Source organism: Buceros rhinoceros, unplaced genomic scaffold (assembly GCF_000710305.1).
Source record: "Buceros rhinoceros silvestris isolate BGI_N320 unplaced genomic scaffold, ASM71030v1 scaffold17825, whole genome shotgun sequence".
NCBI classification, from domain to species: domain Eukaryota; kingdom Metazoa; phylum Chordata; class Aves; order Bucerotiformes; family Bucerotidae; genus Buceros; species Buceros rhinoceros.
The window spans coordinates 87227-101316 of NW_010414041.1; the positions used below are offsets into that span (position 1 = coordinate 87227).

The 14090-nt window shown below is 43.6% G+C and overlaps 2 protein-coding genes across 3 annotated transcripts in view; one reads left to right on the top strand and one right to left on the bottom strand.

Annotated features, from left to right (window-relative positions):
* LOC104494167 (germ cell-specific gene 1-like protein) overlaps positions 1–368 on the top strand; it is a 12852-nt gene extending 12484 nt beyond the window's left edge. The window contains exon 5 of the mRNA XM_010136967.1: positions 113–368. Coding sequence (XP_010135269.1) covers positions 113–368 — 256 coding nt within the window. The remainder of the gene's footprint in view (positions 1–112) is intronic.
* Positions 369–4524: 4156 nt separating this feature from the next.
* DHRS7C (dehydrogenase/reductase (SDR family) member 7C) lies at positions 4525–13641 on the bottom strand. Of its 2 annotated transcripts, none has more exons than XM_010136968.1 (6): positions 13486–13641; positions 9458–9570; positions 7852–8062; positions 7196–7288; positions 5293–5448; positions 4525–4830 (listed from the first exon to the last, which is right to left on the bottom strand). In XM_010136968.1, the coding sequence occupies exons 1-6, from the start codon at positions 13637–13639 to the stop codon at positions 4622–4624; spliced, it is 936 nt and encodes a 311-aa protein (XP_010135270.1). In that variant the 5' UTR covers positions 13640–13641; the 3' UTR covers positions 4525–4621. The 2 variants fall into 2 exon arrangements, with proteins under 2 accessions (XP_010135270.1, XP_010135271.1); XM_010136969.1 differs by having other exon boundaries at positions 9461–9570; positions 13486–13639.
* Positions 13642–14090: the final 449 nt, after the last annotated feature.

A 14090-nucleotide genomic window follows, 5' to 3' on the forward strand; every position in this document is an offset into this window, starting at 1 on the left:
TCCCTAATAGACACCAATACGATGACATGTATGCAGTATCTTCAAAAATAAAATTGAAGGACTTGGCTATGAAAACGTTCTGCTAATTTCTGACAAACCTTTTTGTTTATAGCCTCGCATGGGCCTCCTTCGCCTGCTGTATGGCTGCAGCTGTCACCACTATTAACAAATACACAAAAACTATTTTGGAATTCAAGCACAAAAGAAAAATGCTGGAGAGGAGTTTAAAGATTAAATACACGTTTCCTGACCATGCAGCTCCAGAGAAAGCTTGCAATGTTTATGTGAACTCCTTTCACCACTGTGCAGAGGACCCTGCACACCCAATAAAAGGCTTGCGTCACCTGGCCACTATTTCAGTTCTGTAAATTTGAACTGTATCTCAAGGCATCCTGTAAATCATACTACTAGATCAGAATGAAACAGTGTTAATTAATAAAGGTGTGTGTTTGTGTACCAGTAGTTATGTTTCTTAATAAAGAAATGGTATTTCCAAGGATGTTTCAAGGAAGTCTTAGTACTGGAAAAGGAGATTTGGGTGTCTCAGTTCAGAAAAAGACAGTGACACAGGTCCTCCACCGCTCTGGTTTTTAATCACTGTCTAATGCTAATAGAAAGTATGTCAGTATGTTAGAATTTCAGAGCATTATGAATTTCCACTCTAATTTTTTATTGAAAAGATTGTAAAAAATGCCCTTCCAAACCCAAACCCCGTGAAGAGCGGGGCTGCAAATAAGGCAACCCACGTTGCAGTGCATGGCTTGAATAATTTGTTTATTATTAAAGCTACAATTTCTCCAGGAAAATCTGTGTATTCCAGCTTATCATTCAATAGTTCCACCATACACGTAGTGGTAGGATTTGCTGTGGCAGAGAAGCTAATGGGGGAAGAGGTTTACGATGTAAATACTACTCATTAAACATGGCTAGGAAGGCAAACAGAAACCTGGGAGGTTCCTGGCCATAGACAGCACACCACTCACCTGTGAAATTCTCCAGGCATCGTTCTGACCACAGAAAGAATAAAAATTTGATTATTAAACACAAAGAATACTCTACAATCACATTACAGACGGGAAAGAAGAAATGATTACTAACCTCACGGATCAGGAACATGCAGCTGCTCTCCTCTGAGGATCAACGTGGAGCTTCCCCAGGGACCTGAGCCACGTGTTCCTGCTCCGTTGGACACTGGTTCTTCTTCACTGTTGTGTGAATCCTCCTGCTAATGAGCCCGCTAGGAAATGCACTGGTGAATGCTGGGTGGCAGAGGTCCCACGCAGCATGCTCAGCAGATCTGGGCTTTAGGAACGGCACTACACAGGTTTTTTTCAGGCAAAACATTTCTAACATAAATATATCCCGCATTTGTTACGCCTGCAGGATCCATGGGAGGTCACTTCATGGCCGGTGGTCAGGCGGAGCTGATAGAAGAGTAGCAGAGTTAAAAGCAATGAGCAATGAAGGAAACCATGGGCCATGAGTGGCAAGAGTGGACAACCGAGAGACAGTACGGGGAGGTAACAATGCGACATGTAAGACAGTCTCCTCAGAAGGAAGGCGGTAGGTGGTGGGAACCCCACCGAGGGGTGGCAGGCACCTGTGCCCAGCCTTTACCTGCTGTGTAACTGTCCCTTGGGAGTGCTGTGACCTCAGGGCTGGCAGTTTGTGGGCAAGATGCAGCCAGGGGTGTCAGCCACTGCTTGGACTGTTGCTGGCTGTCACGCTTGCAGCCTGTGACACAGTTCTGGCTGGGGTAGACTGTGTCCTGCCAGCTGCCACTTGACCGCACAGAGCACTCTGGGACTCGCTACAGGATGTCAGCCAAACTCATCTGGTACCTTCAGCACAGTTTGTTTGATTATGTGGTTTACTCCGTCTAACTTGTCTGCAGTTCATGAATTTTCAGTGTTTTCAGCATTTGGTGTTCATCCAAATTTTCCCATCCAGTGGGAGCACTGACAGAATCACAGTCTCTGGCTGGGGGACTATCAAAATTACCTTGGCTGGAGACCAGCTGGAAGACTCACCTGTACCTGTAGACTCACACACAATTATAAGTCAAGTTAAAAGGTACCTCTTGGAGATTTCAAGTCCAGCCTTTCTTCTCAAAGCCAGACCAATTAGATGATGTTCCTCAGGGCTTTAAGCAGTTGAGCTTTGAATATATTCAAGAAGTGAGATTTCCTGACCTCACTGGCAACCTCTCTGAATACTTGACTACTGTAATTGTGGAAAAAATACTTCCCAACCTCTAATCAGAACTTCCTGTGTTCCTATTTGTGTCCATTACCATTTTGTCCTTCACTGTGCACATCTCAGGGGGGTCTGGCTCCTTCTCTATGTCACCCCGCTAGGCAGCTGCAGCCAGCAATAAGAATTCCCCTTTCCTCTGTAGAAAAGTCTGTCTTTACTCAGTTATTCAAACCGCAACCTTCCATTCGGCAGATGAAAAAAGCAGTTGCTAGAGAGTTTGGTATCCACTCCAGCAGAAGCAGACAATCCACTCCAGCAGAAGCAGACAATCCCGTGACCAGAACACAGGACCTTGATTCCTCCCGCTTGTTTCCCATGATTCGCTGAGATACGTTTCTGACATCCCTGCTAGAGGGATTGTTCCCAGTGCTGCCTGACTTGCTGCTTTTCTTCCTTTCTAATAGATGTGGCCTCTTTGCAATCGATTTTTACCCAGATCATGTTGTTCCTGAGTGCCACTGATGAAGTTCCACCTCATCCAGGAACATACTTTGTGCCTACAAGATCTTCCAAAGATCTACTTTAAGCCGCTCAGTTTTTTCCTCAGTCTGCCGTTTACGGACACAGACCGGCAGTCTCTACCATAGGCTCTGTCCTCAGCTCTGTTTCACACAGTGTTTGCACACATACAAAGTGCTGTGTGAATTTAAATAATCATGCAGTAGGGGCCCCATCCTGATCAACTGCTAAATCTCAGATGGTCTGGTGCTGTCACATGCTAAGCACTCAAGAAGGTGTGTGTCTTCTGCTGGGGTCTGCTAAACGAATTCACCCGGCGAAACAAGAACTTCTGATCCCTATTGGCAACTCATGATTTCACAGTCTGGCCCTTATTCCAACTCCTGACCACCAGTGTGTAGACATCGATGATTCTGGGGTAAGTCCCGCAACCACATTATATGAAAGCAGGACCCAAACAAACAAACAAAACCCCAACTTATCAAAACCTGTGGCATTTTTATTCCAGTTAATGTGACCCAATCAATCTTGGAGGCAGTGGCATCTCAGTAAACTTCAGATTCCTGTAGCAGATACACAGATCTACAGTGGTGGTGATTACCTAGAGTCCAGTGAAAGTTCATGGAGAGACGGGCACTCCCAGCATGCAATTTCTGTTTTCCTAAGCTGTATGTCAGATAAATCACGGGTTACAGACCCCTACAGGGTCTTTCTGCTTCAGAAGGAGACCTGGGAGGTTAGCTCTGGGTAGGCTTTACCTAGGACGTCTGAAATTAGACAACCGTCTCCTCACTTCTAAGACTACCCAATCTTAGCATTCTTCCTTTCTTCAAGGGCCCTTGAGTCCAGCAATGTCAACTTCCTTGGCCAACAGCAAGAAAAAGTTTATTCCAGCACAGAAAGCAAATTGAAGACAGTGCAGCTGCATCTCACATTAGAAGAGAATAATGTGCCCTTTAGGCATGTGGAAAGCTTTAAAAAAGTTAAAGGAGCTGTAGCCGAATAGCTTTTTCCTACAGGTCCATCTGCAGGCCTCGTTCTGTCCTTCTTTATAAAAGCTGGTATTACTAAGGAACGCCCACAGGTTAAAAGACGGCTGAGGGAGGCTCACAGAAAATACCTCTTAATGAACTCCTAATATTTGCTTTAATTATCATACGGTTTTGTATGCAACATACATCCACAGGTATTTAGAGAGTGAGGCAGAGATGGAGAAATAACATAGAAACCTTCAGATTAAACAGTAGATTTCCCTCGTGGAAAAAATATTACTTAAAAAATACCCATGGAGAAACCTTGTTTCCAATATGAGAAAAACCCGCAGAATTATGGAAAAGTGTGACCCATTTAAAAGATCATCTAATCCTTCTTTCCCTCTAGGCAGGATAAACTAAAGCTACATTGCTTTTTTACAGATGTTTCTTTAATCTCTTCCTTAGAGCTCCTAAGGACAGCATTCTAAAATTTCTCTGTCAATTTATCTTCATGTTTCACTATTCTTAGCAGACAATTCTCTCGCTGGAAATCTCCTTTACAGTAACTTTAGCACATTGAGCTACCACAGCAGAAACAGAATGGCTTCGTTCCATCCTCTTGGCAGTACATTTAGGTATTAAAAAGTTGCTCAGATGTAACTTTCTTCTCCTTTCTAGATTAAAATGCATCTGTTAAAAATGTCTTGCAGGTCACAGGAGTTATTTTACCTTTGTCACTCACTGCTTTTCATTTTGGTTTCTTGAACTGTTCCACATTTTAGAAGTGAAATATTAAAAAACAATAAAGAGACATCAGCTGGTTCATGTTTATTTAAGCCTCCTGCTTTATTCCATAACGAGAAGCAGAAATCACTGACATTTGAAACATAAACTCTTTTCAGGTCAAAAGTGGAGAAAAGAACTGAACAACATTAATTTTCCTCTTTTGTCTTCAGCCTTTCCCTGATACCTGAGGCAACAATGGCAAAAAACAGCTCGGGGAAGAAGGTGCGAATGTAAACCGCGGCTCTGGGTATAGGGTTGGCCATAAGTACCTCCTGCTTCTTACTGCTCACTGTGCGCAGGACTTCCTCCGCCACCTCCACGGGGTGCACACCGTACGCCACCTTTCTGAAAAAGACTGTGAAGCAGAGAGGAGTGAGACTGCAGACAGACACGTCGAGGGAATAGTGGTGCCTAGCGCCTCACTCAAATTGGTTTAACTTCCACACACTTTCCATCCCTCAACCCTTCCCTTTCCCTCATCACCATGTCCCTAAGACCTTTTTACAATTTTGAAGTAAAATCCTCACAGTTCCTAAGACAAAGAGCAACTTGAGTGCAGTGGAACTCTCCCTTGGGACCTTGCATGCTCTCCTTTACCACATTCTCCATGCCCTGGTGTGTTTATCTTCTCACATCATGTCTCTTTCCATGTTCCTTCTCTTTTCACCAGGCTCATCTGACCTCTCCAGTCTCTCTTTTCTCTTGCTCCCCAAACCTGTTCAACCTTACTGTCATTTCCATTCTTCTCCCTGGGAAGAGCCTCCATACTGCTATATGGACCTCATCTCAATGGGTCTCTGGATGCATCAAGCCTTACATTTCCAAATAGATGCCTCCCAGTTGCCAGGTGCTGGTTGACGATGATACGAACAGATGAAGGTCGGATTCACAGTGCTGACAGAAATGTTGAATTCTTCCATTTCAGCTCTAAGACAATCAAAAAAGCCCACAGCAGCATGCTTGGAAGCAGCATCTAAAGGAAAGAAAACAAGCCCATATATGTCTGTCTGGATACATAAATTCATGGATATAGAGGTACAACAGCTCCACATAACATGCATGCTTGGAAAAATAAGAATGGGTTGCTTAGCCAAAAGGCAAAAGAACAGTGAATTATTTCGCCCAGTTAAATTATCGTACAATGTATTTAAAACAAACAAAAGAAAATTATTTGTACAGGGACGCAGTCAGTCTCCCCACACACGTCAAAGAGCATGTGTCTGGAGTTCCCAATCGGAAATACTAAGTCCTGGGTTAAGGAATAATACTTCTGATATCTCTACAGTTTAAAAATGTCTTTGGTGGATGGACAGCTGTCCCTAAGACGAGTCTCCATACCACAGTTTGTGGCACATCAATTAAAAGCAGAGACACTCATGTCCGTTTCTGGAATGCTTTGTAAACCAATTAAACCTTTGTCCTGCAGCAGCAAGCCAAGATGCTTCTAATCTTAAAGTCCAGGTTAAAGTAACTGAATGTTAAGAGGTTTTTTAACTGCTCTTAGTGCTCATTTATAGAGAATGGTAATAAAGAAGGATGACAGTATGTGAACCTTGACCAAAGCCCACAGCGATGTGTTAACTGGTCCACCTTACCCTTGATTTGGTTTGCAGTAAAAATCAACCTGTGCATAATATAAACTAAAAAACAGCCGGTGGCCTCCAGGAAAGAAGTTTCTCCGTTCATTAGTTTTGACAGCTTCATTTCATGCAACACAGATGTCGGTAGAAGCGCTGTAACAATTGACTGTTAGCTCTTCCTTTACTCATGTTCTCATACACGTACAATGTATCTGACACAACCCGCTGTTTCCTGGACGGAAACCATTCCAGATGTCCCATCAATGTGTTGTTTCTCTTCTGAGCCTTTTTTGTATTTCTTACACTTCTTTTGAGACGGGGACCAGAACTGCATGCAGGTCAAGATGTGGGCACTGCACAGATCTGTACAAACCAGGATGTTATTTTTTTTCTCTACTGCTTTTCTTACAGTTTCTGTCACTATATTTTGCTTTCATGGAATGACAAGTCAAATCCTGAGGTCTTGCAGACCTTTTAATTCAGAGCCCATCATCAACTCTGACCTCCTGTCACAGTCTAAAACATCTGTTTACATCTGTTCTATATTTCCTGTCACTAACTTTGTGTTTTATTAATGCGAAGTCTTTCATCATAATTCAAGGCAGCTTAGTTTCACAAGGAGCTTTGGCTGAAAGACCTTCTTGAACATCGTCTGGAAACCCAGGCAGAATACAGTGATGACATCTTCTTTTAACCTCCCACCGACAAAGCTATTGTGTGCATGAGGCTCCTCTTACAAAGCAGTGGGCAGTATCACCAGTATGTCACACCTGTACACTACTGGATCTTCACCATGGTTTCTACCGATACGGCTGGTGCAGATGTTAGACCTACAAGTTCACTGTTTCCTGAATGTCTCCTAAGATCATAACCCTCCCCACCGTCACATCCCCCCACCCTCTTCCTGTCACATTTGATATCCTCATGTCCTCGAGTACCTTAGGCAGTAGTTATACATCAAAGACAGTATTTAACTACTTCTTCTTAAGTTCCACCTATATGAGAAGGTTTTCAGCATGCAGTGCGTTAATAGTTTATTGAATTAGAGTGCAGACTAGCCCTTCCACGAACCTGCTGTCCGTGCACGGAACACTCGCAATTTAAGCACTAGAATGTACATTTTTGCTATGCATAACTTACAGGCTGCTCGGAATGGGATTCCAATTTTTCCTTGGATACTATTAATTAGAACAATTTGGCCAGTTCTTCTTGAAATCATGTTGGGAAGAATGGCTGAAAAAAATACGTGACAGAAGAAGCCACATAAGGAAAAGAGCTCCATGAATTTACTGAGAAGAAGTGACAGCTGAAGTGCAGATAGGACGATTTTAATGAAGCTTTTCCAATAAGGCAAGCAGAAGTACCACAAAATCCAGTAGCTGGAGATAGAGTGTCTTTAGACTTCACTTGGACTCTACTTGCAGATTTGGGTGCAGTATTGTCACATTTAACTGCCAGCCTGTCTGTACCCTTGCAGGGGATTTGAAAACAATGGTCTTTGTAACAAGCAGCAAATACGTCAATAAAAGCCTCACACACACAAAATGCAATGAGTGGACATTTAAAAATGTCTATCGTTCAAACACCTGCTTATACATTTCAGGACCAAGCTGGTTCCAAACCCAGGCACTCTGATTTTGGTCTTCACCTCAGTTTCAGTCTGTTGACTTTCACAGAACTGTTTTTGGTTATAGCGAAGAAGACAAAAACAAGTACAAATGAAACAGTGTAATGTCAATGACTTGGATCTTGAGCTTAAAGTGGCAACAGCAAAAAAGGAAGAAGGATTAAAATACCTTTGGTTAATGTTATAGGTCCAAAATAGTTGGCATCCATTATCTTTTTATCAAGTTCCAAGGAAATGCTCTGCACCGCTCCTTTCACCTTCATGCTTGCATTGTTGATCAGGATGTCCACACAGCCATAGCAGTTCAGGATTTCCTTAGCTACATCCTGAATGCAGTTTATGTCTGAGATGTCCAGCAGAATAAGCTTCGGTGTGTATGTCTAATACAGAAAAGACTCATTTCAAGGATACTTGTTATACAAAAGTCTGTTCCTGTTCACTTGTCCTGTAGATTAATTTACCTCGATATCTGAAGACAGTTTTATCATTTGCATAAAAAATTTTATTTGTTCTTTTAACCCACTCTAAAAAGAAAGTAGTTTAGCAGTGGATACTCAGAGACTCTGAAGTTCAGGTGAAGCAGCACAACACTGGAAGGGTAAGCTGGCTAGCTCTACCCTCTCGGGTTTTGTCTCTTTTATAATCGGTGGAGACAGATAACAGACACAGGGGTGACTCCTATCGCTCCAGGCTGTGGTCCTTCTGTAAGCAGCCCTCTGGAGGACTTTGCTGACCACGGAGTCGAGGGTGTAGTGCTCTGACAGGTAATTTACATAGACACGGGGTGCAGTGGGAAGGAAGGAATGGTTTGTTCAGCTACAGGTCATCCAATAGAGTTTACATTTGTACAATGTCTGCAAAGATGTAGATTTTACCAGCTCTGGGACAGAGGCAGAAACTCCAAGTATCTTCTCTTACTATATTACTACAATGATGTAATGCAGATCCCACAGTCATACTTGATAGTTTTTTCCTAGTTGAGTCTGCACAGACTGGCACAAACACACTACTTTTATTGTTATTTATGGAGATGAATGAAGCTCACTGCAAAAAAAAAAGGGTCAAATGCAAATATTTTTTGGCTGTAGAATTTGTGTGATGCCTTCAGGCACACCTGTGACCTGAACCAAGTCAGCTGCCTGCTGGTCACAGAAGGAAAGCTCTCCATGGGCAGCCAAGAAACACCTTCCAAAGACCAGGCAGCAGGGGCAGCCTTGCCTGTCTACTTGCGGGGTGACCCAGTCAGCGGTACCGAGGAAAGGGCACTCTTACTCCTACGCTCCTGTGCCCTTCCGGCCAGGACTTCTCCCAAAGTAGTTGAGAAACTAAAAATTAATTCAATCTTTAGATCCATCAACCACTCCTTGAGCACTCCAGTCCTGTGAAAAACAGATGGTGGCTCCTGGGATTAAATGAAGCGCTTTGGATCTCTTTCACCTAAATTAACGGGCAAATTCCTCTGCCTGCCATTTCTAGTTGGGTGGCCTGTTCCAAACGCGGGACCACTCAGCTGCTCTACAGTAACCGCCTTGAACTAGCTCAAGGGAGCAGGATTTCTGCCTTGTACCTCTGCCATCATGCTCTGAAGATCTTCAGAGGTGTTTCTCTCTCTCTGTCTGGATGGTGTTGGGTGTGTTATCTGTGTGACCAAACCCACCATCAGTGAATGATGTTTCATGCACCTTGTTTTAATGGATTTAAAAGCTCTTTGTGACCCTGAACAAGGAGTTTAGCTCAAGCTGTGAATTTCCAAAGCAAGGTGAGGAAATACTTACCACACTGGGGTCTGCCACACTAATTAAAGCGTCATACAAGGCTTCCAACTTTTCCCATGTCCTGCCACACAGCACAAGCCTTGCTCCTCCTGCGTGAAACACCCGAGAACATTCTAGGAGAGAAACACATTCAGAAGAAATCATAACAATAAAACCAATTTGATTTTAATTTGCTTGAAATGGAATGCTGCTTTTGCTAATGATGTTCAATCTCTGCTTTAAATTTCATTAATTTTGAAAGAATAAATATATATGAGCAAAAAGAAAGTGTTACATGCAATAATATATATGTGAGTAATAAAGGAAAATTTAATACAACGGAATAATTCACAGTTTATGGTACAGCACAATGGTACTGCACAGTCACGGAATTTAGCAGAAACTTAATCAAGGAAAGGACAATGTGCCCGTTAAAGGATGATGGGTTTGAGTTAGAAGAATTGTTCTCGTTATCTTTCCTCCTTAAGTCTCTCCACCTCCAGACACACTTGCTGTGAAGAAAAATATATATAAAAACATATGCTTCAAGTTGTTAAAATACCAACTGTGTCTTTTGCAAAACTTCCTGTCTACTGCAATCCGAAGGACAAAAGCTAACCCCAGAAAACAGCAGAACGAGCTCCGTATGCTCCCTGCACGAAACTCCTGGCAACACGAAACTCTTCTACAACGCTGAGAAAGAGCAATGCAGAGGGACTCACCACCCGCTGGCCCGCAGATGGAGCACTATGAGAGGCCTCTCTCCTACAGACCCTCCCTCCACACACAGCCCTTCCCAAGGCCTTTATTTCCTGAGTATTAGACATTCCCAGGAGTCAGCAGAGGCACCAGGGTCCAGCTTGAGGTGCCTCATGTTCTGCTGCGTTCCCCGAGATGTTCCTGGGCACGCTGGGCTAGCTCTGCGTTTTCTCCCTATGTTCAGGGATATTCTGAGATAGGGGTTCACCCCACCTTCACTGAGGTCTCTGGGGAGGATGATTCTCCCTTTCTGATGCAAGTGAACGATGATTGTGCACTTCTGGAAGGGGGGAATCACATAAAAAGAGGACCTCTTAGGTGGTGTTACCCATCACCCCAGGTGGCTACAGGCACTGGCTACAGGACTGCAGCCAAGTCATTAGTTTAGGTCTTCCTGGGGGCATGTGATCAGCTCAATCCAGATTACAAAATACCAGGCTGGAGCACCTTGACAGCCTGTGTCTGGTGTATTGTCTTCTCTAGATGGCGTTGAGGGAGAATATATTCCTCACTGTCCATCAGTTTGACCAAAGAAAGGCATTTAAAAACACGGAGCGTAGATCTCTCATGGGCATCTTTTAGGAATTCATTGTGAGTTCATTCTCTCTGCCTGCTAGGGGTTGCAACAGGGTGCATGTGCTAGCTCAGGTGAACTCCAACTGTGGCTCTCAGCCCAGGACTCAGTCAAGGTTGTCCTCCTGCCCAGGAAAAGCACACAACTGCCTGCCTGTTTCTTCTTGGAAGAGATAGTATCTTGCAGGTAGGCCTGAGGATGCCACTGATGATGTACCTACTGTGCCCCAAATCAGAGGTTAGTTGAGAATTAGTTGACAGTGTGCTGGTGGGATTGGAAATCAAGAGGGTTTTGTTTGTTTGTTTGTTTGTTTGTTTTTGGTTTTTTTGCTTTTGGTTGGTTGGTTGGTTGGTTTGGTTTGGTTCCTGATCAGATCTTCCAGAATGCTTTCAGCCCAGGAGCTCTCATATTTGGTCCCTAAATCAAATCTGAATGACAGTTACATATTCAGCATGGGAAGAACAGAAGTATGGTCTTACACTTACCCTTACGCCTTTCCAGGCTGTTTGACTTGTCTTGGCTCCTGGGGCCTTTGTTGACTGGGCAACAGCACAACCCCAGTACAACCCCGGCTGTCTGTCCCCCAGAAAGCCGATTTTATACCCATCGGCAAATCCAGTTACCCCATTCGTTTTTATGTATTAGTTTTCTTAAATGCCCATGTTAGACTCCCAAGAGCTGTATGGAAGCATTTTGGGATCCACTCTCCTATTCTTGCAAACTCGTACAGCTGGAATCTTTTATTTACGTAATATTTTTCTTTATTTACAACACTAATTTTAGGAATGTCTTTCATTTTCTTTTCTGTAGCATAGAAAGAATTTTGATTTAAAGCCCAAAAGATTATTTGCCAGTACTAAAACCGCTACACCAGTATTTTTCCAATAAACACGACAGTTGGGTCAACCTTGTGAATAAAACGTGGCTACTGTATGAACAGCAACAAAAAGGGACAAGGGAAACCAGCGATGTTCTCCTCTTGAAATTTCTGAGTTATAGCACTGAGAAGAAACAGCAATCAGGTTTAAATAACAACCATAATCCATTGCAAACATCTTCATTCATCATTTTTTTCCTCTTTTTTAAACTTTGATGAATTGTTATCTTTAGTCCGGAAATTCTGGCATGTGGGAAAAGGACTTTGGCTGTTGCCTAGGAGCTGAAACACGCAGCAGCTGGCCAGACAGCTGGTATTACACAGCTCTGGATGAATGACCATCAGGATGCATGAGTGGGCTGCGCAGCAAATTCTGCATGATTTGGAACCGTTCAAGCATGCAAATAACTTCTCAGTATCACCCTATGGGATCTTGGCAATAGGTATTTTTAAGGTAACAGAATAAAATTGCATCTATGTGGAAAAGGATGAGGGGGAGTGGGGGGGGAGGCGATTTGTGATCACCTTTATAACCTCAAGGGACAGGCAGGAGATAGTGAAAAAAAAAAGATTAAGAAAGTTTAACAGGAAATTGAGCTTAGGAAAACTTCCCCCAGGGGTCATGCAGTGCTGGAGAAATGTTCAATAAATGTTCTTTATCCTTGGGAGTTTCCAAGATTTGACCTGAAGCCACAGCCAACCAGGTCTAGCACAGCTGATATTCCTGCTCCAAGCAGAACTTTTCTCTAGGAACCTGCAGGCATCCAGTGATTCTACCAGACACCCCATCTCAGCTGGAGGACTCTAGAGCATCCCTCTCCAAAGAAAAATACTGGAATATAAACAGTCAGAGAAAATGCATGCTACTATTATCTTCAGCTGAAACGGAAGGGTGCCAAGGAAAGAGGAAGACTAGGTGGGATGTGAGCGTCCGAGTGTCTTCACACCTGGTCCTCACAGGCTCTGATAAAGAGCAGTGTGTGTTTCCATTGCCGGTCCCTGCTCCACTCTGCTAAAAAGAAGCTCTCCTCCTCCCCATCTATTTTCTGCTTGGGTGTGCAAGGTTTCCAACCACAGCAAGTTCTAATTGAAAATGCCAACAGGCAGCCTCAGGCTACGCTTGCCTTGCCACGCGCTTGCGTCTACTGTCCCCCCGGTGATGCCTAGAGCAGGACAGTGCACGGGCAATACCTGACCCCGTACCTTTAACCCGGCAGCACCACGCAGGCAGGAAATATGAAGCACATGCTCAGTAGCTGGCCACCCAGGCAATCAGCTCGTATAAACAGATAAATTATCAGCCCCTCCTTCCCTCCACCCACTGAACCCAGCACCACTCATAGCCAGGCAGCCCAGCTGGAGGTCCTGGAGGATGTCCAGGGAAGAGGAGGAACACGGTGAGAGAGGGGGCACAGATATGAACACTGCTGTTTACGGGGAGCAGGAAATGTTGAAATCTTTAAGGGCTGAAGAGGAACATGTAAAGGGTAAGGTGACACCTGCTCATGCTGACTCGCCGCTACCCTGCAGCGACAGCCCATGTAATGAGATCTCCTAGGAGCAGCACACTAAAAATAGCACTTAATGTGCTTACAAAACCTCTCATTCAACTGAATTAAATAAATGCAAAGCTCTGCAGCCCCTGAAAGCTTAACAGCAATTCCTGTGGCTGAGACTAAAAATGTACATTTAAACTTCACAGGATTTGTTTAAAATTGTATTTCTGAACTTCTGCTTCATCCAGGCACTACAAGGCAACGTGTGCACATTTTATCACCGAGAGGGTGGTTCTCTGGCTGTTTCTGCGCTTGGACACTGAGAAGAAATGAGACAACTCACCCTTGCCCAGTCCAGAGATGGCATCCGTGATCACCACCACCTTGTTCTGCACAGCTGACTTGGACAACAGCCACCTGACTGACTGGTAAAGATAGAGAATTCCACTGACCCCTAAGAGAAGCAAGGGTAGAGCAAGTACAGCAAGAACACCCATCTCTGCAGGAGACAAAAGACCATATGACAGCAATCACAACGTGCACTCCCTGGTTGTTTTTCAAGTTATTCTTATCTAAAAAAGCACTGTTGTCACGTAGGGAAAAGCCAGGAACTAGCATGCCAAACTGAAGCAGTGGGAAGCTCGTTTTCCAATCAGTGGCTTCACACTATTATTGGATAATCTGGGGAATGCTGATTGGTTTTCTGTTTCCCTCAGCATTGCATGGTCTAACCAAACCTGGATTCCTTTTATTCAAAATTACTCTATGTTGGCAAAAACAGAATTTTAGTAAAAATATTGCCTTGAGACAAAACACAGGCCAGAACAGAACACTGAACTTCTAATTATGTTGCAATTAGAGGAAAACAGATTAAAAGCTTTTTTTATCTTAATTTCAGATAAAACCCATAACAGAAGTGTTTTCTGTTCTAAAAGATAGAGAAAATAG